We start from the raw sequence: 26,008 nt of genomic DNA, 5'->3' as shown, positions 1-26,008 counted from the left end.
TGCAGACGAGACTCTGGTGGAGCGCAAGTGTCACTTCCTGGCGTCGTAGAAGCCACGCTCTGACGCGTTTCATCATAGGACTTCCCACCCACGGCACATACAGACGAGCCGTTTACTACATCATCACCGATGAGACCCAGGGAACATGAAGAAATATGCAGTAGTTCAAAGTATGGGAGAGCATGTGACTCACTCCCTTTTCTCTCCTGTACCTCCTCTTCTGGGGTCCCCCGCCAGTGTTCTTGGCTCCTAGTCTTCTGTGTCTGCCCCCATAGCAAGCACTTGCCATGGGGGCAGATATGCTGGCTCCCTCCTGAGTTGGGATCTGTGTGTCCATAGTATGTTTTGTTCTTTTAAAACAATAAACCTGCAAATGTCTTCTAGTTGTTTTAGCAATATACTGAATTACAAAGGTAAAAAACACATGACTAGGTATTTTAGCCTTTTCAGTCCTGTCCTGATACATTTCATACATTGCAGAATTGCTGTAACAACATGCACAAATTGAGATGTTCCCTGATAGGACCAAAAGAAGCACTGCCCATGTTAGATCGCCTATTCCTAAACAAATTGCCCTAGGATTCTGATAAACAACAGATATTTGAACATGAAGAACTATCATAGACATTTTTGCCCAATCTCAGACAAGTTAAATCATTGCTAGGACTGGGTTGGTTTGCTAAAACAGGAGAGTGCAAAATCTGGTGCATAGAAACCAATCAGCTTCCTTTTTTTTTTTTTTTTTGTCAAAGCTTAAAGGGTCACTAAAGGAAATCTTTTTTTTAGCTAAATAGCTTCCTTTACCTTACTGCAGTCCTGGTTTCATGTCCTCATTGTTCGTTTTTGCTTTGATGTTGCTGTAATTCTTCTCTGTTCTGGACACTTCCTGGTTGTCTGGTTCCTGATGACCACAGTACTGGGAGATTCTAGTTTCATTTTCCAAACCATCACTGCTCTATGGCTCTGTACATGCACACAGGCAGGATAACATGCAAAAACGAAACTAGATGCAAAAACGAAACTAGAGGTACATTATATGATTGATTTTTATCTATTTTTAATCAATTTTAAAAGGAATCAGTCAACTATTATGTCTCTATACCCTGTAAACAGTAATTTCAGCAAAAACATTTTTTTCCTTTACAACTCCTTTAATTGAACAAGCTGAAATTAGAAGTGGGTTGACTATCATGCACGGCTGCACCAAAGTTTGCACTCTTCAGTTGTAGTAAATCAACCCCAGTGTGGTAATTGGAGACAGACTGTGTCCAGAGCACATACAAGCATATTGCAAGGATCCGAAAGAGCTGAATCCTAAAGAACCCTTGGATGCCCCACTTTGTATGAAATATTGTACACTGTGAACAGCACTCATTTGCTTTTCTGTAATCTTTAGTTTTCCTCTTCTACCTCATTGTCACTCTATTTCCTATTTACCAGTATCCCTTCCCCTCCCTTAAGTATTGCTTATTCCTAGGTAGGTATCTGCCTGTTTGACCTTAAAGCGGAGGTCCGTCCAAATTATTTTTTTTTTTTTTTAAGTCAGCAGCTACAAATATTGCAGCTGCTGACTTTTAAAATAAGGACACTTACCTATCCAGCGTGCCCGCGATGTTGGCACCTGAGTCCGACCCGTCCCTCAGTACTCAGATGCTGCCGCCGCCATCTTCGGTAAGGAAATCAGGAAATGAAGCCTTGCGGCTTCACTTCCTGGTTCCCTACTGCGCAAGTGCGACGCACTGCGCATAGCCAGTGGTCCCTGCTGTCTTCTGGGAACCGTGTGTCTCCCAGAAGACAGCGGGGGGGCGTCGGACGTGGCATAGACTCCCGCAGATAATACAGGGATCTATGCCCAGAAGTGCGTGCAAATACCTGTCTTAGACAGGTATCTGCTCCCCCCTCCCCTGAAAGGTGCCAAATGTGAAACCAGAGGGGGGGAGGAATCCGGACGGCAGAGGTTCAATTTTTGTGTGGACCTCAGCTTTAAGCAACAGTCTGGAAGCCTTTATTGCCTTTCCTCCCAACCTTAGAGGTTGAACAACGCATAAGAATATATAAACAAAAAGACACGAGCAGTCCTTCTATAGGAAGTATTAGCTACAGCTACAGGCCTGAGACCTGGAGCACTTCACAGGACAGATTCAGAAAGAATGTCCTACCTTGCAGCTGTAGTTTAATCGTTTATATTTTGCCCTCCCTGGTTCCTACTATCTCTTTTGTTAACATGCTAATGACATTGTTAAAGAAAACCTTTCAGTTTTCACTACATACCTTATTAGGTTCAGTGATGTCATCACTGGGTCTCTGTACACCTTTATTTAAAACAAGCAGATCATAACTGGTGGAAGTCACCAGGAGGGTGATGTCCCTGAAGACATCATAGAACCCATCATAGTACACTTAGCTGCCCGTCCATTCGCGCTAAAGCGCTGCTTATTTTAGTGGCGCTTTAGCGTTAAAGAAGCGCTTTTCAGCCACTAGCAGAACATTTCTTACCCCAAAAAATCCTATAAAAATGCATTGTTTACTGTGAAAATGACAATTGCAGTTTGGGCGTTAACCACTAGGGGGCGCTGAAGGGGTTAAGTTTGACCTCATATGTGTTTCTAATTGTAAGGGGGCGGGGCTGGACGTGTGATGTCATTGATCGCCTTTCCCTATGTCAGGGAACAGACGATCAATGACAGCGCCACAGTGAAGAACGGGGAAGCTGTGTTTACACACAGCTCTCCTCGTTCTTCAGCTACAGGGACCGATCGCATGACTCCAGCGGCGATCGGGTCCCACGGTCACGGAGCTTCGTACCGGTTCGCGGGGGCGCGCCGCGGGCGCTCACCCGTGACCCACAGCTGGGCACTTAAAGAGGACGTACAGGTACGTGCTTGTGCCCAGCTGTGCCATTCTGCCGACGTATATGTGCAGCAGGTGGTCCTTAAGTGGTTAACTCTTGATAATATTTGAATGGTTCTTAATGCCTCATGCACACTGGACATTTAAAAAAAGCCAGTAACGTTAGCTGTAGAAAGCTGTAGCTGTAGAGTGAGTTTTTCAGTGTTTTTGTAGTAGCGTTTTTTGGCAGTTTTTTTTTTACCATTTTTTTTAGCAAAACTATACTCCCATAATAGCAGAATAGCTGAGTTTTTCAGAATTTTTGGGCATTTTAAAGCTTTTTTCAGCTTTTTTCAGAGTTAGAGCGTTTTTACAGGTGAAAAACTCCTCTCAAAACCCACTAGTTCTGGGTGGTTTTTCCATCTAGAAAACGCCCCTGCCAAAAATTGCTGATAACAGTCTATGGGGGTTATTTACTAAAGGCAAATCCACTTTGCACTACAAGTGCAAACTACAAATGCAAAGTGCACTAGAAGTTGCACTGAAAGTGCACTTGAAAGTGCAGTCGCTGTAGATCCGAGGGGGACGTGCAAGGACAATAAAAAACAGAATTTTAGCTTCCACATGATTGGATAATAAAATTAGCAGAGCTTCCCCTGATTTCAGATCTACCCCTCAGATTTACAGCGACTGCACATCCAAGTAGGTGTGAATGTAGTTTAAAGGTAGAGAATGCTAAACAATTTCAAGTGCACTTTGCACTTGTAGTTTGCACTTGTAGTGCAAAGTGGACTTGCCTTTCGTAAATAACCCCCTATGTGTGCATGGACACATAGGATACAATGCTGGGGAGTTTTTTGACAGCAGAAAAAAATATCTGAAGCCAAAAACAGCAGCTGTTAAAACATCCAGTGTGCATGAAGCCTAAGGCCTCGTACAGACGAGCGGATATCCGATAAAAACGGTCCGCCGGACCGTTTCCATCGGATATGTCCGCTGGCGGATTTTGATCTGATGGCTGTACACACCATCAGATCAAAATCCCAGCGGAAAACATCCGCGGTGACGTGGCCGCGCCGTCGCCGCGACGATGACGCGGCGACGTGCGCGACCCTGGAAGGTAAATACTTCCACGCATGCGTAGAATCACTTCGACGCATGCGAGGGATGGGGATCGGGCGGACTTATCCGGTGAGTCTGTACAGACGACCGGATAAGTCCGAAGGACAGGATTCCAGCGGATAGATTTCTTAGCATGCTAAGAAATTTTTATCCGCTGAAAATCCGTCGGTTGGATTTTTATCCGCTGGAAAATGTCCGCTCGGGCCTACACACGACCGGATCTGTCCGCTGGAACTGATCCGTGAATAAATCCCAGCGGACAGATCCGGTCGTGTGTACGGGGCCTTATGGTTGGCAACATTCACATGGATGTGAGTCCGTGTTGTGCTGTGTTGTCCACTGTGTCTCTAAATACTAGCCCCCACTCTTCAAAAGTACTGATCTTGTCATGTAGATTTAGCTGTGTTCTCATTCTGCACCACTGTATTAAAGCTAAGAATTATGATGATACCGAGAAGGGAATGTAAATGCATCCTCTGCTTGACATTTAACATATTCCTCAACATGAACAGCGCAGCTCCTAACACTTACAGACACATGTCCTTGTCCTGTTCTGCTCACGAGATGTTCTCATAGCCCGAGGCAGTAAGAAATAAACTGTCTTGCTGCAGCAGGCGAAAACATTAGACGTGTGCCCAAGCTTGACTGAAACAATAGCAAATGGTTGTAAGGGTTGGAATTGGCTTTTTATTCACAGCTCGTCACTTTTGAAGATGCTGCTGTAATGTATATATGTTGCGGAATAATCCAGTGTAATTATTTTATTTTTTTCCAACAAAGTTTGCATAATACGGGGCCAGTTATGTTGAGAAATTGTAACGTAACACAAAGCATGAGACTTACAAAACTTACCAATTACTGACTAGTTGAAAGTTTACTACTCTACCAATTGCAGAGTTGTTGAGAGTTTACCCATCCAATGAGAATGCATAACTGCTGACTAGGAGATTGTCCTAATAAAAGCTCTAAGTCTAGGTTCACATTTATTCGTTTGCGATTAAATGCGTTTTTCAGGTCCATTTTTGTGATGTGTTTTTCATTTTTAAACCCCCGTTTTTTATGCGTTTTTGCATGCAGTTTTCATGCATTTTGTGTTTTTTTCTTTATCTCTTTAAACACACTGTATATAGCTGGTTGCTAAGGAGCTGGCTGTGAAGCTGGCTGCCACATCCTTAACAACCGATGAGTCCTCAGCTGTCAGCTGGGTTCCAGATTATGGGAAGCCCCCCACCCGCAGATCCCCACAGCCACAGCCCAGGGTTGCAGGGAAGAGGCCCTTGTCCCCATCAACACTTTATTGCCGGCAATTTTTTTTTGCATTCAGCTGTCAGCGGGGGAACCCCACTGACAGCTGATGACTCATCGGTTGTTAAGGACACAGCAGACGGCTTTCCGGCCTGCTCCTTAGCAACCAGCTATATACAGTGTTTTTAAGGGAGAAAAAAACACAAAATACATAAAAAAAACACATAAAAATGCAACTCCATTGAAGACCTCAAATGCAATCCACTGCGGGAAAAAAGTCCTCGACCCTTTTCAAAAAGCACAGCACCGCAAACCCATGTTAAATGGACTGTAGTGCGTTTCTGCAAAATGTAAAACGCACCAAAAAGTGCATAGGTGTGAATGTAGGGTAAAGGCATAGATGGAATGCTAAACAAGTTGCTTATAAGTGTACCATGTAGCAGCATGTAGTAGAAATTAATCACACACATGTGAAGCATTGTGTGATCACCAGTAAATAATGCATTGATAGTTCAACCCTGAAGAAGGGAGGCTGTTTTAGCTACACAACTGGGGTTGGATGGGGGCAACTCCATAAATAAATGGGACGTACAGCAAGCACAGTCAAAATCTCCTCTTCATTGCCAGTGTCTACAACAATTGGGGCAAATCTCTCGTTTCTCATTATTGCAATGACCCCAATCTTAGTTTACAGGCTCAGTGTTTCCCTTGAAGCAGTTAAATAATAAAAAGCAATTTTGAAATAAAAGGCAGTATTCTTATTGTAAAGAAAACACATTAAATTACTGCAAGCGACAGCCACTCATTATTTTCTTTACCCTTTAAAAGGACCTAAAAGGCATTATTTGTCATTAACATATGCAAATAATCTTCTATAACCATACCATATGTCAAGGACTTTTAATATGTATGAAAATGTGCATGCTGTACAGTTATTTATTTATATTTCCAGGACACTGAGAAGGCTAAATGCAGTAAAAGTAGATTAGCATAAGCAAGTGTTTAAAGTATTATGTCAATCACAAGGGATTGCTGCTGGGTTAAATCAGCCCCATTAGAATACTATATATTGCACACAGCAATTGTAAACAGACCATTACCATAAGTTATATTAGAAGACTAGATAGCCACAGAAAAGAGGATTGGAAGTCCAAACAACAGTCTGCTTATCAATGCATTTATAAAGCTTATTTAATATAATTATAGCATATTTGTTCTGATTGCATTGAAAGCTATTTGACAAAGGGCTTTACTAACTAACACTATGGAGAGCAACAGGTCAGAGCAACCAATCAGAAGGCAGATTACAACACTTTGACTGCTTAAAACTGCTTTAACCAGTTCCCGACCACCGCATGTACATATACGTCCACAATATGGCACGTACAGGCACATGGGCGTATAGGTACGTCCCCGCCTTACCTCGGTTCGGGGGTCCGATCGGGACCCCCTCCGGTACATGCGGCGGCCGGGAACGGTGTACGGGAGGTCCGGGAGGAGGGGGCGGCTATTGGTTTCCAGCCGTCCCCTCTCGATCTCCCTCAGCGAATGAGAATGCAGCAGAGCCCTCCCTGCCTGTGTAACTGTAAACACAGGCAGGGAGGAAGTGACGTTTTCTCCCCTCTGGCGGTCTTTTCGTTTGATTCCAGAGGAGAGAAGACGTCAGTACTGTGAGTTGCACCAACAGCACACTGACACAGCACACATAGGCACATAACCCCCCCCGATCACCCCCCCAGCACCCCCAGATCACCCCCTGTCACAGTGTCACTGATTGCAGTGATCATTTATTTTCTGATCACTGCTTTTAGTGTCAGTGTGACAGAAAAAAGTGTCAGGGCAGTTAGGTTTAGGCCCCTTTAGGTCCAGGGTAGCCCCCTACCCCCCCCCCAATAAAGGTTTAACCCCTGATTGCCCCTAAAGTTAACCCTTTCACCCCTATTGCCAGTGTCACTAAGCGATCGGTTTCTGATCGCTGCATTAGTGTCACTGTTGCCGCTAGGCAGTTAGTTTTTTTTGAGGTTCGCCGCCAGGTTTATATAGCGTTAGGTACCCCCATAAATAAAGGTTTTAACCCCTGATTGCCCCTAGAGTTAACCCTTTCACCCCTATTGCCAGTGTCACTAAGCGATCGGTTTCTGATCGCTGTATTAGTGTCACTGTTGCCGCTAGGCAGTTAGTTTTTTTTGAGGTTCGCCGCCAGGTTTATATAGCGTTAGGTACCCCCATAAATAAAGGTTTTAACCCCTGATTGCCCCTAGAGTTAACCCTTTCACCCCTATTGCCAGTGTCACTAAGCGATCGGTTTCTGATCGCTGTATTAGTGTCACTGTTGCCGCTAGGCAGTTAGTTTTTTTTGAGGTTCGCCGCCAGGTTTATATAGCGTTAGGTACCCCCATAAATAAAGGTTTTAACCCCTGATTGCCCCTAGAGTTAACCCTTTCACCACTGATCACTGTATAAGTGTCACTGGTGACGTGGTTAGCCAGTTAGTTATTTAGTTATTTTAGGTTCGCCACCAGGTTTTTAGAAAGCGTTAGGTACCCCCATATATTACCGAATAAAGGTTTTAACCCCCTGATTGCCCCCTAGTTAACCCTTTCACCAGTGATCACCGTATAAGTGTTACGGTTGACGCTGGTTGGTTAGTTTGCTGTTTATAGCATCAGAGCACCCGCCGTATATAACCCAATAGGTTTAACCCCCTGATCACCCGGCGGGTGATATAAATTTAATTTTAGCGCCAGTCAGGGTCTGCGTCACCCCAGGCAGCGTTAGGTTAGAGCCAGTACCGCTTACACCCACTCGCTAAGCATACACCCCCCTTAGTGGTATAGGATCTGAACGGATCGATACCTGATCTGATCAGATCTATACTAGCGTACCCAGCAGTTTAGGGTACCCAAAAACGCATTGTTAGCGGAATCAGCCCAGATACCCGCTAGCACCTGCGTTTTCCCCCTCTGCCCAGCCCAACCCACCCAAGTGCAGTATCGATCGATCACTGTCACTTACAAAACACAAGACACATAACTGCAGCGTTCGCAGAGACAGGCCTGATCCCTGCGATCGCTTACAGTTTTTTTTGAAGCGTTTTCTACATTTGCTTTTCTATAGTCAGGTGCTTTTTTTACCTGTGAATCCTTACCATTGTACCACTAAATTTAGAGTCCAAAATGGCAAACCGAAGGTACAATGATAAGCAGGCCTTTGAGTTCATGTGCATGTCAGATAGTGAAGAGGAGGAGGTCACGCATCTGACAGATTCTGGCTCAGAATATGAACCCATTTACGACAGCGGCTCCATGTCAGATAGCTCGCACGACGAAGTTGAGGTCCCTGCTAAGGCCAGGCGTACCCGATCCCATTCTGATGTTGTTGAGCAGCAAGAACCGCAGGACCCTTGTATGGAGCAGAGATCCAGTACTAGCGCCGCTATTCCTTCTGGTGAATTGGCAAGCACCAGCGGCCTAGTACACCCTGGTCGTTTATCCAGCACTGCAGTAACACTTGGTGACGTGGCGAGTCCCATAAGTGCAGTTGAAGCTGGCGATGTGGCAAGCACAAGTAGTGTCCCGCTGCCACCAAGAAAAAGACAGAGACAGGCCCGTCGTGCCCATAGTGCCCTTCCTGTAGAATTTGCCTATCCTGATTGGGTCCCCACCACTTCTACAGCACCTGTACTTCCCCCATTCACTGGCCAACCCGGTATTCAGGTGGATACAGCGAACTTTATGTCACTTGATTTTTATTCGCTGTATTTCACGGAAGATCTCTATAGATCTATTGTGGACCAGACCAATTTATATGCTGGTACTTACATCGCCGCTAACCCCCAGTCTCGCCTTGCCAAAGAATGGAAACCTCTCGAGGTTTCCGAATTTAAGACCTTTCTGGGCCTTACCCTCAACATGGGCATACACAAATTTCCGTCATTGCGGATGTATTGGTCCACACATCCCATTGACCATATGTACATTTTCTCTGCTCACATGGCCAGGAGACGATACGAGGCGATCCTGCGGTTCCTGCATTTCAGTGACAATGCACTTTGTCGTCCACGTGGAGACCCTGAATTTGACCGGCTCTACAAAATTCGGCCCCTCGTAAACCATTTCAACGAACGTTTTGCAGCCTTGTTTAATCCCCAGCAGGTTGTATGCGTTGATGAGTCCCTGATTAAATTTGCTGGCCGCTTGTCTTTCAAACAGTACCTTCCCAGCAAGCGTGCCAGATACGGGGTCAAGCTCTATAAGCTCTGTGACAGGGCCACAGGCTACACATGGAGCTTTAGGGTTTACGAGGGAAAAGATAGTCAGGTAGAGCCGGAAGGATGCCCAGATTACATGGGGAGCGCTGGCAAGATTGTTTGGGACTTGGTGTCACCCTTATTCGGAAAGGGGTACCATTTGTATGTGGACAATTTTTACAGCAGCGTGCCACTTTTTAGCCACTTATTTGATCAACAGATTGGAGCATGTGGCACCGTGCGACCTAATCGCCGGGGCTTCCCCCAGCGGCTTGTAGATGCCCGTGTTAGGCCGGGGGCGAGAGCCTGCTGCAGATGTAAAAATTTGCTCGCTGTGAAGTGGCGGGACAATAGGAATGTTTTCGTTCTTACCACCCTTCACGCAGACACGACAGTCCAAATTCGTACGGCGACTGGTGTTGTGGAGAAACCCCTCTGTGTCCACGAATATAACCTTAATATGGGAGGGGTGGACCTCAACGACCAGTTGATGGCGCCGTATCATATTGCCCGTAAGACGAGACGCTGGTACAAAAAAGTGTCTCTACATTTATTTCAATTGGCTCTACTGAATGCTCATGTCTTATACAGAGCTTCAGGACGGAATGAATCCTTCCTTCAATTCCAGAGGGATATCATCACAGAACTCCTGTATCCAGGCGGTATTGTACCTCACCATCTCCTACCAAATGCAGTAAGCCGACTGCATGAGAGGCATTTTTCTTATGTCCTCCCGAGTACCCCTACCCAACGAGCCCCCCAAAGAAAATGTCGTGTCTGTACCAAGCGCGGATTTAGGCGTGACACCCGTTATTTTTGTCCCAAATGTCCTGGCAATCCTGGTCTTTGTATTGGTGAATGTTTTGAACGCTTCCACACACACGTTAATTATTAGTGTAGGGTGAAACATTTCACAGGCTAGGCACACTCACACAGGGTCTCCCAAGATGCCATCGCATTTTGAGAGACCCAAACCTGGAACCGAAAAGTTGAAGTTACAGTTCACAGTTACAAAAAAAAGTGTTAAAAAAAAAAAAAAAAAAGTAAAAAATAAAAACACACAAAAAAATATAAAATAAAAAAACCAAAAATAGTTGTCGTTTTATTGTTCTCTCCCTCTCTATTCTCTCTCTATTGTTCTGCTCTTTTTTACTGTATTCTATTCTGCAAAGTTTTATTGTTGTTATGTTTTTTCATGCTTGCTTTTCAGGTATGTAATTTATTTTACTGTTTTCAGGTACGCCATTCAGCTGTTGCGCGGACTTATTTATCTTGACAGCAACAGCGTTTGCTCCCACGATATATAAAGCCGCGACTCCAGTGCTGTAGGAGGTGATTTCACCACCACAGTTAAAAAAAAGAGCATATATGCCGAAGCATGCGGGCAGCAGGGGCGGAGGAGCGATTTTGCTCCTAATGCCGCGTACATACGGTTGACATTCCTACGGAGGCTTTCCCGTGGAAAAGTCTGACCATGTGTACACGGCATAGAAAAGTCCGACCGTGTGTACGCGGCATAGAAAAGTCCGACCGTACGCGGCATAACTTTTTTGCGGGAGGATGCCCCCATGCTTTGGCATATATATATATTTTAGGCACAGGTTGCGTTAAAAAATGTTTTATTTTTTACTATGTTTTTTTATAGGTATTTGCTTTGCAGGTATGGTATGATCTTACTGTTATACTGGAATGTTACTTTGTTTTAATGTTAACCATCATTTGCTTAGCAGGTACGCCATTCAGTTGCAGTGCGGATTTATTTAGCGTGACAGCAACAGCGTTTGCTCCCACGATATATAAAGCCGCGACTCCAATGCTGTAGGAGGTGATTTCACCACTACAGTTCAAAAAAGAGCATATATGCCGGAGCATGGGGGCATTAGGGGCGGAGGAGCGATTTTGCTCCTAATGCCGCGTACATACGGTTGACATTCCTACGGAGGCTTTCCTGTGGAAAAGTCTGACCATGTGTACACGGCATAGAAAAGTCCGACCGTGTGTACGCGGCATAGAAAAGTCCGACCGTACGCGGCATAACTTTTTTGCGGGAGGATGCCCCCATGCTTCGGCATATATAAATGGTGCATGTATGCCCATCATTAGAAGTGGGTGGATGAAGGGAGGTATTCTAATGGTGGGCATACCCACCGATCAATCTTTTTTTTGTTCAGCCAACAGACTGCATGAAAAAAAAAAAGATTACAATACATGTCCAACAAGAACCATCAACGTACTGGTATGTTGCAGGACTTTGAATGGTTATACCAGAATGATGCCTGCGGGTTTAGGCATCATCTTGGTATCATTCTTTTCAGCCAGCGGTCGGCTTTCATGTAAAAGCAGTCCTAGCGGCTAATTAGCCTCTAGACTGCTTTTACATTCAGTGGGAGGGAATGTCCCCCCCCCCAGATATAAACGGCGCCATTGAGAATATGGGAAAGCATTTTATCACACCGATCTTGGTGTGGTCAGATGCTTTGAGGGCAGAGGAAAGATCTAGGGTCTAATAGACCCCATTTAAAAAAAAAAAAGAGTACCTGTCACTAACTATTGCTATCATAAGGGATATTTACATTCCCTGAGATAACAATAAAAATGGTAAAAAAATAAATAAATGGAAGGAACAGTTAACAAATAAAATAAAAAAAGCGAAATAAATATATAAAAAAATAAAAAAATAAAAAAAAGCATCCCTGTCCCCCCCTGCTCTTGCGCAAAGACGAACGCAAGCGTCGGTCTGGAGTCATATGTAAACAGCAATTGCACCATGCATGTGAGGTATCACCGCGAAGGGCAGATCGAGGGCAGTCATTTTAGCAGTAGACCTACTCTGTAAATCTAATGTGGTAACCTGTAAAGGCTTTTAAAGGCTTTTAAAAATGTATGTAGTTTGTCGCCACTGCGCGTTTGTGCGCAATTTTAAAGTATGTCGTGTTTGGTATCCATGTACTCGGCCTAAGATCATAATTTTTATTTCATCAATAATTTGGGCAATATAGTGTGTTTTAGTGCTTTAAAATAAAAAAAAGTGTATTTTTTCCCCAAAAAATGCGTTTGAAAAAACGCTGCGCAAATACTGTGTGGAAATTTTTTTTGCAACACCTACCATTTTAATCTGTAGGGCCTTTGCTTTAAAAAAATATATAATGTTTGGGGGTTCAACTTTACTTTCTTGCAAAAAAATAATATGTTTTTATGTAAACAAACAGTGTCAGAAAGGGCTTTTTCTTCAAGTGGTTAGAAGAGTGGGTGATGTGTGACATAAGCTTCTAATTGTTGTGCATAAAATGCCAGGACAATTGAAAACCCCCCCAAATGACCCCATTTTGGAAAGTAGACACCCCAAGCTATTTGCTGAGAGGCATCTTAAGTCCATGGAATATTTTAGATTTTGACCCAAGTTGCGGGAAATATAAATATATATATATATATATATTTTTTTTTGCGCAAAGTTGTCACTAAATGATATATTGCTCAAACATGCCATGGGCATATGTGGAATTACACCCCAAAATGCATTCTGCTGCTTCTCCTGAGTACGGGGATACCACATGTGTGAGACTTTTTGGGAGCCTAGCCGCGTACGGGACCCCAAAAACCAATCACCGCCTTCAGGCTTTCTAAGGGTGTAAATTTTTGATTTCACTCCTCACTACCTATCACAGTTTCGAAGGCCATAAAATGCCAAAATAGCACAAAAAAACCCCAAATGACCCCATTTTGGAAAGAAGACACCCCAAGGAAACTGCTGAGAGGCATGTTGAGTCCATTGATTTTTTTTTTTTTTGTCCAAAGTGATTGAATAATGAGAAAAAAAAAAAAAAAAGAAAAATGTGTCACTAAATGATATATTGCTCACACATGCCATGGTTATATGTGGAGTTGCACCCTAAAATACATTCTGCTGCTTCTCCTGAGTACGGGGATACCACATGTTTGGGACTTTTTGGGAGCCTAGCCGCGTACGGGACCCCGAAAACCAAGCACCGCCTTCAGCATTTCTAAGGGCGCAAATTTTTGATTTCACTCCTCACTACCTATCACAGTTTCGAAGGCCATAAAATGCCAAAATAGCACAAAAAAACCCCAAATGACCCCATTTTGGAAAGTAGACACCCCAAGCTATTTGCTGAGAGGCATGTTGAGTCCATGGAATATTTAATTTTTTTGCCCCAAGTGATTGAATCATGACCAAAAAAAATTAAAATAAAAAAATGTACAAAACATTGTCACTAAATGATATATTTCTCACACATGCCATGGTTATATGTGGAATTGCACCCCAAAATACATTCTGCTACTTCTCCTGAGTACGGGGATACCACATGTGTGGGACTTTTTGGGAGCCTAGCCGCGTATGAGACCCCGAAAACCAAGCACCGCCTTCAAGATTTCTAAGGACATAAATTTTTGATTTCACTCACACAAATCTTGAAGGCAGTGCTTGGTTTTCGGGGCCCCGTACGCGGCTAGGCTCCCAAAAAGTCCCACACATGTGGTATCCCCGTACTCAGGAGAAGCAGCAGAATGTATTTTGGGGTGCAATTCCACATATAACCGTGGCATGTGTGAGAAATATATCATTTAGTGACAACGTTTTGTATTTTTTTTTTTTTGGTCATTATTCAGTGACTTGGGGCAAAAAAATTAAATATTCCATGGACTCAACATGCCTCTCAGCAAATAGCTTGGGGTGTCTACTTTCCAAAATGGGGTCATTTGGGGGGGTTTTGTGCTGTTTTGGCATTTTATTGCCTTCGAAACTGTGATAGGTAGTGAGGAGTGAAATCAAAAATTTATGCCCTTAGAAATCCTGAAGGCGGTGATTGGTTTTCGGGGTCCCGTACGCGGCTAGGCTCCCAAAAAGTCCCACACATGTGGTATCCCCGTACTCAGGAGAAGCAGCAGAATGTATTTTGGGGTGCAATTCCACATATAACCGTGGCATGTGTGAGAAATATATCATTTAGTGACAACGTTTTGTATTTTTTTTTTTTTGGTCATTATTCAGTGACTTGGGGCAAAAAAATTAAATATTCCATGGACTCAACATGCCTCTCAGCAAATAGCTTGGGGTGTCTACTTTCCAAAATGGGGTCATTTGGGGGGGTTTTGTGCTGTTTTGGCATTTTATTGCCTTCGAAACTGTGATAGGTAGTGAGGAGTGAAATCAAAAATTTATGCCCTTAGAAATCCTGAAGGCGGTGATTGGTTTTCGGGGTCCCGTACGCGGCTAGGCTCCCAAAAAGTCCCACACATGTGGTATCCCCGTACTCAGGAGAAGCAGCAGAATGTATTTTGGGGTGCAATTCCACATATGCCCATGGCATATGTGAGAAATATATCATTTAGTGACAACGTTTTGTAAAAAATTTTTTTTTTTTTTTTTTTGGTCATTATTCAATCACTTGGGGCCATAAAATTAAATATTCCATGGACTCAACATGCCTCTCAGCAAATAGCTTGGGGTGTCTTCTTTCCAAAATGGGGTCATTTGGGGGGGTTGTGTGACATCTTGGCATTTTATGGCCTTCAAAACTGTGATAGGTAGTGATAGGTAGTGAGGAGTGAAATCAAAAATGTATGCCCTTAGAAATCTTGAAGGCGGTGCTTTGTTTTCGGGGCCCCGTACGTGGCTAGGCTCACAAAAAGTCCCACATATGTGGTATCCCCGTACTCGGGAGAAGCAGCAGAATGTCTTTTGGGGTGCAATTCCACATATAACTATGGCATGTGTGAGCAATATATCATTTAGTGACAACTTTGTGCAAAAAAAAATCAGTTTGTCATATTCCCGCAACTTGTGTCAAAATATAAAATATTCCATGGACTCGACATGCCTCTCAGCAAATAGCTTAGGGTGTCTACTTTCCAAAATGGGGTCATTTGGTTTTTTTTTTTGCTATTTTGGCATTTTATGGCCTTCGAAACCTTGATAGGTAGTGAGGAGTGAAATCAAAAATGTGTGCCCTTAGAAATGCTGAAGGCGGTGCTTGGGTTTTGGGGCCCCGTATGCGGCTAGGCTCCCAAAAAGTCCCACACATGTGGTATCCCCGTACTCAGGAGAAGCAGCAGAATGTATTTTGGGGTGCAATTCCACATATAACCATGGCATGTGTGAGAAATATATCATTTAGTGACAACTTTTTGTAAACATTTTTTTTTTTTTTTTTTTTCGTCATTATTCAATCACTTGGGACAAAAAAATTAAATATTCAATGGACTCAACATGCCTCTCAGCAGTTTCCTTGGGGTGTCTACTTTCCAAAATGGGGTCATTTGGGGGGGTTTTGTACTGCCTTGCCATTTTAGCACCTCAAGAAATGAGATAGGCAGTCATAAAATAAAAGCTGTGTAAATTCCAGAAAATGTACCCTAGTTTGTAGACGCTATAACTTTTGCGAAAACCAATAAATATACGCTTATTGCGATTTTTTTTACTAAAGACATGTGGCTGAATACATTTTGGCCTAAATGTTTGACTAAAATTTAGTTTATTCGATTTTTTTTACTTTTTGTTATAAGAAAAATCATTTTTTTTCAAAATTTACGGTCTTTTTGCGTTTATATCGCAAAAAATAAAAATCGCAGAGGCGATCAAATACCATCAAAATAAAGCTCTATTTGTGGGAAGAAAAGGACGCAAGTTTCGTTTCGGTACAACATTGCATGACCGCGCAATTACCAGTTAAAGCAGCGCATTGCCAAATTGTAAAAACACCTCTGGTCTTTAGACAGCGTATTGGTCCGGAGCTTAAGTGGTTAAACACCAACCAACGTTTTTCCTTAGGCCCCTTCCACACAGGCGGTCCAATCAGTTCCCCCGTCAGTTTTTCAGGCAGACCTGATCCAAAACTCTATATAGGTCTAGAGGGGGGTGAATGTAAACCGATGTGCCTGGTTACATCTGCTAACCTCCAAGTCTGTCCAGATCTTGAAAAAAATGAAGAAGGTCTGCAACCTCTTCCATTTATTCAGACCAAAATGTAATGGATTGGATGTATTCTGATGTACTCTGATGAGTATGGAAATCTCCTGTAGCACAAAACTGAATGGATGTGAATGTAACAAAATTAATGCCCCGTACACACGATCTTGCTTTTGCCCGGCCAAACTCACATCGGAATTCCATCGGAGTAAAAGAGAACATGTTGTCTATCTAAACTCTAATGGAATTCTGATGGGGCATACACACTGTCGGAATTTCCGAAAAAAATCTGAAAAAACACTTTGAAAAAAGTCCGATGGGGCATACACACGGTCGGAATTTCCGAAAAAAATCTGAAAAAACACTTTGAAAAAAGTCCGATGGGGCATACACACGGTCGGAATTTGCGATGGAAAAAGTCAGAAAAACACTATGAAAAAAGTCAGATGGGGCATACACACGGTCGGAATTTGCGATGGAAAAAGTCAGTCGGACTTTTTCCACCGGAAACTCTGATCGTCTGTACAGGGCTTAACATCTATTCTGCTCTCCTCCATTGTGGTGACGCATTTTGTGGTGGTGGAAGTTTGATGCCTTGCACTAACGAATGATTCTGGATGTTATTTAACCCAGTGGTCATCAACCCTGTCCTCAGGGCCCACTAACAGGCCAGGTTTGCAACATAACTGAAATACATGACAGGTGATATAATTTGCTGCTCAGTGATTGCAGTATTCTAGTCTGCATCTCCCCAAGGTAATACATAAAATCTGGCCTGTTAGTGGGCCCTGAGGACAGGGTTGATGACCACTGATTTAACCCAAAAGACTGAGGACCTTTGATGGCAAAAAGTCAGTGCAAAAGAAGAGGTGAGTATTGCAGCCAGAGCTTTTACTCTCTTACAAATTCCGAGGCTCCATTAAAAAAAAAAAAATCCCAGAGAAGGTCTTTAAAACTGAAATTTATTAAATAGAGTTCAAAATGACTAGAAACATTTAAGCAGGATTGTTTGTGCATCATGCCATTCATTCATTCATTCTCCTTTCCACTGCATGGGTGATGGGTCTTGTCAACTATGCCTCATACCTTACCTGTGACAACCTCCTGCTCATTGCAGGTTTTGTTCTATGTATGTGTTGTTTGTCATTAGAGAATCACTCAAAAGGATTGGTGATCCAGTTTTAATCTCTCATTTTCTCCCTATCTACTCATCCAAGAATGTCACACCTCACCCCAGCCCCCCGCTGCCAAGGATCAGAGACAAAATGAAGGTCTTACAGGGTTATAACAGTTATTATTGCTGTTGACAGTTACCGCTATTTAGCATATAGCTTTCACGTACCTATTTCTTCCTACTGCAAGATCCATCCTGCTTTCTACAGTAGATTATGTGGTTAAACCACAATTAAAACCTTCACGTTTTTTCCCTTTTATTACTGCTAATTGCAGTAAGGTTTCAGCTCCAACACCAAGGTTAATATTGTATTAAACGCATACTACTGTAGATGAAATTTTCTATCCAATGTCATTATGATTTGTTTCCTTTAACAGGTTTGCTTTACAGGTACTTGTTGAAAAAAAATGTGAAAGCATATGAAAAAAAAATGGGCTTTAGAATCATACAATATAACTATTTTGTCAGCCATCAACAGAAAACTGAAAAAGTTTTTACAGATACGCGTGGGGTGAACTACCTAATAGTGCTATACATAGACTCTAGTAATGAGATCTTGGCTCTTGAGTTTCCAGACCAATTAAGGAGGTCTTACTCAATATACCAGAAAGTCATCATGGGTATCTATTCATTAGGCCCCGTACACACGACCGAGTTTCTCGGCAGAATTCAGCCAGAAACTCGGTCGGAGCTGAATTCTGCAGAGAAACCCATCATGTGTACACTTTCAGCCGAGGAAGCCGACGAGTTCCTCGTCGAGCCAAATAAAGAACATGTTCTCTATTTCCTCGTTGTTCTATGAGGAAAGTTGGCTCGCTGAGATCCTCTGCGGCTTCACACAGAACCCGTCGAGTTCCTCGGACGTGTGTACGGGGCCTAAGAGATTTGGGGGGGGGGGTTTGGCAGAGTTGAGAATTTCAGTTACAGATTTCACCACTGAGGTTCCTAAAATATCTAAGCAGCAGTAAGGTGGTGATGATACCATGAGCTTGCCATACATTATACAATTTTATTATTCAATTTCCTTTAGATTTACCTTCAACTATCTAGAGCAGGGATCTCCAAACTATGGCCCTCCAGCTGTTGAAAAACTACACTACCCATGAGGTATTGTAAAACTCTGACATTCACAGACATGACTAGGCATGATGGGAATTGTAGTTCCTGAACAACTGGAGGGCCATAGATTGGAGACCCCTGATCTAGAGCAAGGGCCTGACTATTTGCATACATATTGAAAGTGTTTCGGTTTGACCTCATATTAGATGGTTTTGGTAAATCTAAAGGAAATTTGCACAAGAAAATGGTATAATGTAAAGCCAGCTTTAAGGTGTACTGTTAGCCATGCTCCAGCTGTGATAGCAATGTATGCACAAAATATCAATTGTATTTATATGCATTTGTTAGTGAACCCATTGACATGGTAATTGTACATTCTCGGAATTGTAATTGGTCCTGTTAGAGAAAATGTACACAGGACTCATGTAAGTATATGTCTCAAAATTAATGATTCTATCTAAAATTGAATTGTTTGCAATAGAGTGAAAACTTCTTTTTAACTGTCTTTATATTCTCATAATGCTTTTTTTTTTATAGAATCCCATTCTTTTTTTTGCTTACTTTCTATCTTACAGACTTACTTCCTTCTATTGAACATGCATTTTAGCCAAACTTATGGAAGTGACTCTTCCTCCCTCCCTTCTTCCCATCTTTAACTTTATCTTTGCTTTTCCCTTCCTTCTTTTTTTCACTTCCTTCCCCTGAACATATTGTACATATACATTTAACTTTTGCCCAAAATTCAGTTATACCAAATAGAGTGGAGGTTTATTTTAATCTGCCTCTATTTGTAGCATGCTTGCATGCTTTTTTCATAGTATACCTAGATTTCTAATAGTAGCTGTATTTCCCTTCCTACCTTATTCCCATCTGTTTATCTCCTTCCTTTGTTTTGCTTCCTTTCCTCCTCCTTTTTGTTTAATTTGAACCACAATATATCAGTGCCCCTTGACTATGGTACGCCAGATAAACTGCCAATAACCATCTTAACAAAACTCTACCTTAACCTAGTAATAACAAGGCGACACCCATTTTGGAGTAAAATTTTATTAACAAATTAACAAAACATATTAACCAAAATGCTTTATTTACACTCAACAGTCCTTCAAAAATACCATTGTCCCCGGTTAAGGATACTTGAAGGCATTGATCAAAATTTCCTTCGTATCAGCGTGACCATCTAAGATCCCAGTCGCAGTGTGCCGACTCAAGGACCATAGCACTCTGAACCTTCCCCTAAACCACGGTTAACTGGCATCAACCGAGGATCCTATACCTTGATGGGTCCCCCACTTATGCCAAATTGGTCAAAATGTCTACTGCCTCCAAAGATCACCAACAGCTAAACCAAACCCAAACACAAGAACCATATAATAATCCCAATGCATTAGGGCGGGAGCTTCCTCTTTACGCTTGTAGCAACTGATCTGGAGCCAACCCTAAGCTCCTCCTAACCCGGGAAAAACATTAAATTAGGCCACCCCCTTGCCTGCCATTTAACCCCATAAGTGCCATCCTAGCTACCTAGTCATGCCAGCCCTGCGCTTAATACTTTGTATTTGTCGCGGGCTTCTCTTTCCCGCTTCCTGAGTTTCTTCCTGTTTTCCTTTCTTGCCTTCCTCCTTCTATTGAACATATACTTTAGACAAGTTCATGCCAGTACACATTTTTCACTCTTTCTATCTCTGCTTTCTCCCTTCCTTAATTTTTGTTAATATTAAATATATACTTTGAACCAATTATTTTCTTACCTTATTACTGTACTTTAGTAGCCATGCGAGAACGACACAAGGGGGGGGGGGGGGTTATTTACTAAAGGCAAATCCACTTTGCATTACAAGTGCACTGCAAGTCGGAAGTGCAGTCACTGTAGATATGAGGGGGACATGCAAGGAAAATAAAAAACAGCATTTTTTTCTTGTATATAATTGGATAATTAAATCAGCAGAGCTTCCCCTCATTTCAGCTCTTCCTCTCAGATCTAAAGTGACTTGCAGTGCATTTGTAGAGCAAAGTGGATTTGCCTTTAGTAAATTAATCCCATTGCATATTTATTGCTCCAGGCTCTTTTATTTCTTTAAGGATTGCACAGTTTAAAGTTCTAGCCATCCCCTTGATGCCACAGGCAGGAATCAACCTTGTCTGTGGTTATAAAATGTGTTGTGATTAGGGTTACGAGTTCAGCTATATAAATCAGGACATTTACTAAACACATAAAGTGCATCGCTTTGTTGCATTCATTCTTATGCATGTTGCATGCGTGCTTAAGTAAAATACACGAACGATATATATGACGGCCATGAAGCCATGTAGCATGTACATTCCATATATGCCTGATTTTATATATTTGAGGCCGTAAAAGAGTATGATTTGCTTGACTGAAGAAATAAGCCATTTTGCTCAGTGGCTACTGTTACACATCGTAATGTTTTTCCTTTGAAACACTGAAGTTTTTGGGTCTGCCTGCACCATGGTGATGGAGCTGAAACAAGGATAGGGACACGTGGTCTAGGATGAAACTTGCAGCTGGTTCACCTATCCTTTGTCTCATGACCTCATGAGTGATTTCTCAAGCTGTAACTTATCGAGTGTTATCTATTCATTTTTAAAGAAATCCAGTAAACCTGGCAGTATTAAAACTGAACGAGCAGGGGCTTTTGGACAAATTGAAAAACAAATGGTGGTACGACAAGGGAGAATGCGGCAGCGGGGGAGGTGATTCCAAGGTCAGCCCCAGTAAGAACAAACTAGTGGGTAACAAAACAGCATGATAGTAACCAGCAGCTGCCTATAACACAGTATATGCCAAGGCCCCGGTGACATTTGACCAAATTTAGAGACAAATCCAAAAACCTCATGAGATGAGCATGACACAACTCATCTAAAACAATACACTTATACTTTACTATTAAACATAAATCAGAAAAAATAAGCAGTACAAGAGTTATATTAATATTTATACAAGATATACGCTACGTATATATGCTACTAAAAAAAGTAAGCCATCTTATTAATTGGCATTTTTCTAAATCATAGTTATACAAAATTCATTTCTAAAAATATCCTTTTTTTTTTTTTTTTTAAAGGAAATGTAATGAAATATATATAGAAAACCTAATATATATATTAATGTCTTATGCAGAATGCAAGAGGATATTTAACAATTGGTACATTTATGCTTATTTTTGTATAAAAAGCTTCAAAAAAAGTTTCCTTAAAAAAATAAGCAATCTTGTAATTTTAATGTTTTTAAAATTATAGTTATACAAAATGTATTTTATGAAATATCAGGCTTATTTTTGTAACTACATTTATTGTTCTTTATAAAACGCTTAAAAAATGTCAATGTGTTAATCAGAATGCATGAGATCATAATTAAACATCTATATAGTTGCAAATTTAATTTATTCTAATATGAAAAATATTTAAATAATTTTAAATATTGAAACATGTTGACTAAAAACACAAAATGAAAAAAGAAAATATGCAAAATATTTTTTTATATGTTTTATTATTTACTTTTATGTAAGCACTTTAATGTAGTGCTAACATAGGCATTAGCCAGTAAAGGAGCTAGCCATATCTCCACATTGCATTATATACATAGTAGCTTTAATTCTTCTTAACAAACATACATAATAATAAGACACCGGGTGCAAGGGAATGACTTGTCCGTAAGCAATGAATCGGTGTTGCTGGTTACTCAAAGTGATATAGTTAATACTCGTCTGGCTTGGCTGGAAGAGAAGGTTAATAAAGGATGAAGGGATGGGAGGGGGGAGCTTGATTGAGTATTGAATCGTATCACTTTGCCATGGTTCTCACATGTACGTCAATGAATGCCTCAATGAAATGTTGCTATGCTACTGAATAACATAAAATAACATTGGTGATGTTATTTATGTTATTTCCCATGGTTTGAAGAGGTGCTGTAAACCTAGCGGTATTGAAACTCAGTGAGCAAGGCGTCTTAGACAAGCTGAAAAGCAAATGGTGGTACGATAAAGGGGAATGTGGAAGCAAAGACTCCGGAAGTAAGGTTAGTCATGCCCATAACAGAGTTCCCGGCAATAAACACATGATGCTGCAGGGGACTTTTGATTGGTTATCACAGTTTTCTTGTCATACATGATCTTGCTACAGCAGGTTTTTTGCAGGTTCACAATAAATTGATGTGTATAAAAAATAATAATAATAATAATAATAACCAATAATCCATTAAAACCAGAAAAAATATATTTGTGTCCAATAAACTAAGCTAAAATATGTCTCAACATAAAGCTAAAAGATAGGGCTTTTAAAAAAGTGAAAAAAACGCACATATACGTATAAAAAATAGCCATTAGAAAAATCTCAGTATATTTTTGTTAAAAAAAAAAAAAGATATCAACAATGAACATCAACTTACACTGTCAGTGTAAAGTCGCAGTTCTTTAGTATTGGTTCTTTTTTGCCATAAGGATCATTGTTTTCAGCCATTTCAGCACTTATTGGCCATTACAGCTCAAGATAATGTTGAGTATGGCAAAAAAAAAAAAAAAAAACAATCACTATAGCTTAATAAATTATAACTTCAGTTCTGTTGGAGCAAAGAAAAAAAAATGTAATGACCTATTAACAAATATGCTGCTTGAAAAACATTTTTTACTTAAAATTCCAAATTGATTTATTTATTAATAAGTTCTTCCTTCAATACAAGAAGTAAGCAACTGCCACATCAAAATTGCAAACATACTCAAAAAAAGAAAAAAAAAAAACAGATGGGAAAATAGAATAGAACATAATAGGCAGATAGATAGCTTGGTAGATAGATAGATAGATAGATAGATAGATAGATAGATAGATAGATAGATAGATAGATAGATAGATAGATAGATAGATAGATAGATAGATAGATAGATAGACAAGCTGGTACTAGATACGTACTTACATAAAAACATATGCACACAAAAACCTGGTTCCACTTCTCACTATATTTATAAAAAATGTACTCTTGTACGTTTTGAAAAAAAAAATATCTCGGAAATGTGAAGAAATAAATGTATTAGATGAGAATAGAACCGAATTCAGTACTTAGAAGTATTATACAGTATTATTATATTACTTTAAGAATATTACTACAATCCAGTTTAAAGTGGCTAATGCTGACTGCAAATGTTACAACCTGATTGCACAATCTCCTTTAGATTTACTAACAAATTGTAAAGTGAGATTTTATTTGGCTGGAAAAAAAATTGTTTGCTTAAAATGTATGTCTGGGAAATATAAAAAAAAAACATATTCAGTAGATCTCTGCAATACAGACATACATGGTACATACAGAAAAATACCCTAAAAATCCAGTGTGCTCTTACAACTTCCTGTAGTGATCTGACAACTCTGCCTTTGCCGCACTGAAATCCCTAGCAGTGTTGTCAGCAGAATATATGCAAATTTTCCCCTGCTAGGCAATGACAGTATTCATGAAACACAGGCATTCAATTCACTAGAACAGCCTTTCCCAGACTTTTCTCTAGTCAACGTTCTTCCCAAAAATGGAGAGCCACTAATACTATTACATTGTGTACCATGTTGCTTCTGAGTTTGTCAGTGTTCAGAAAGAACACTGCCTTTTCAGAAAGTCCCTAGGGCCAATTTATAGCGATTAAGTGTTTGATGGAGCTATAAAACTCTTTTATGAATACTTAAAATGACAAAAAGTCCATTTAAATTATTTTATGGCAGGTAACCCTGTTCTCAAGCTCTGCTCCCATCTAATTAAAATGCATATGTCTCTGACCTTACTGGGGAACTTTGTGCAATCATAATAAACAAGTAATGGTTTTCATTCAGGTCCACTTTTCCAACAAGGTATTGGTGATTGGTTTAACTATCCACTTGTTTTGATTGGTTCCTATGCCAGAAAATATGTTTAATTAGTAGTAGAGCTTGACAAAGGGGGTTACTCCCGAACATTGCTTTACGTAAATGGCATAAATGATTTTGGGCCTATTTATAAAGCAGTAAATCTGGCATTCACTAAACATTCACTGCAGGTGAATGTTCGAGGAACATGTGTTCTAAATAACAGTGATTGATTCGCCAAAAGTGAATGTTTGGTGGCCAATATATAATGATATTGCTGGCCACTTCAGGAATACGTTTCTACTACAATCCAGATATATCCTTACTTTCTGTCCTGGTGACAGTGGTTCCTCCAGGGGGAATCGAAGATAAATCTACAACAGACCAAAATAAAAATATTTTTTAACATAGAGTAGGGGAAGGTTAGAACCCACATTAGCTTTTTATTTGCTGGATGGTCCTGTTTCAGGAATTTCCTTACATCCTGTTTAGTAAAACCATTGTCACTGAGACAGGAAACAAGCAAAAAAACTCTCTCAGGGATCTTTAACCGCTTGCCCCCTGCCCACCGTTAAATGACGGCTGGACAGTGTGACTCTTGTTTTGGGCGGGCGTCATATGACGTCCTCGCCTTCCCAGGTCACTAGGTAGTGCTCCTGTCACGTTACTGTGAACCCAATGCGCGTGCCCGGTGACCGCAATGTCTGCCTGGCGCCTGCGATTGACCAGTAACGGAGCAGGACCGTGGATCTGTGTGTAAACACACAGAACCCACACCCTCTCAGGTGAGAGAAGACCGATGGTGTGTTCCTTGTACAGAGGAACACCGATCAGTCTTCTCCCCTTGTGAGTCCCCTCCCCCTACAGTTAGAGTCACTCTTGAGGACACATATTTAACCCCTAGTGTTAACCCCTTCCCTGTCAGTCACATTTATACAGTAATCAATGCATTTTTATAGCACGGATCACTGTATAAATGTGAATGGTCCCAAAATAGTGTCAAAAGTGTCCGATATGTCTGCCACAATATCACAATCATGATAAAAATCACAGATTTCCGCCATTACTAGTAAAAAAATAAAATAAAATAAAAATACTATAAATCTATCCCCTATTTTGTAGACGCTATAACTTTTGCGCAAACCAATCAATATAAGCTTATTGCGATTTTTTTTTTACCAAAAATATGTAGAAGAATACATATCGGCCTAAACTGAGGAAAAAATGTGTTTTTAAAAAAAAATGTATATTTATTATAGCAAAAAGTTAAAAATATTGTGTTTTTTTCAAACTTGTCACTCTTCTTTTGTTTATAGCGCAAGAAATAAAAATTGCAGAGGTGATCAAATACTGCCAAAAGAAAGCTCTATTTCTGGGGGAAAAAATGATAAAAAAAATATTTGGGTACAGCGGTGCATGACTGCGCAATTGTCATTCGAAGTGTGACAGCGCTGAAAGCTAAAAAATGGCTTAGGAAGGAAGAGGGTGAAAGTGCCTTGTATTGAGGTAGTTAACAGAGGTGGTCGTGGTTGGTGCAAACAAGGCTTTTACTCATGCC

The 26,008-nt window shown here is 41.0% G+C and overlaps 1 protein-coding gene across 4 annotated transcripts in view; it reads left to right on the top strand.

The window, feature by feature from the left end:
- Window positions 1–26,008, top strand: part of GRIA1 (glutamate ionotropic receptor AMPA type subunit 1) — a 445,232-nt gene that overhangs the window by 401,011 nt on the left and 18,213 nt on the right. For 2 of the 4 annotated variants that reach the window (XM_040345114.1, XM_040345112.1), the window contains exon 14: window positions 22,531–22,645. In XM_040345114.1, the coding sequence (XP_040201048.1) occupies window positions 22,531–22,645 (115 nt within the window). Of the gene's footprint in view, window positions 1–21,217; window positions 21,333–22,530; window positions 22,646–26,008 lie in introns of all 4 variants that reach the window. The other 2 variants (XM_040345115.1, XM_040345113.1) reach the window with 1 other exon arrangement.

This window comes from Rana temporaria, chromosome 3, assembly GCF_905171775.1.
Source record: "Rana temporaria chromosome 3, aRanTem1.1, whole genome shotgun sequence".
Classification (NCBI taxonomy): Eukaryota; Metazoa; Chordata; class Amphibia; order Anura; family Ranidae; genus Rana; species Rana temporaria.
This window is presented reverse-complemented; position numbering and strand designations above follow the sequence as displayed.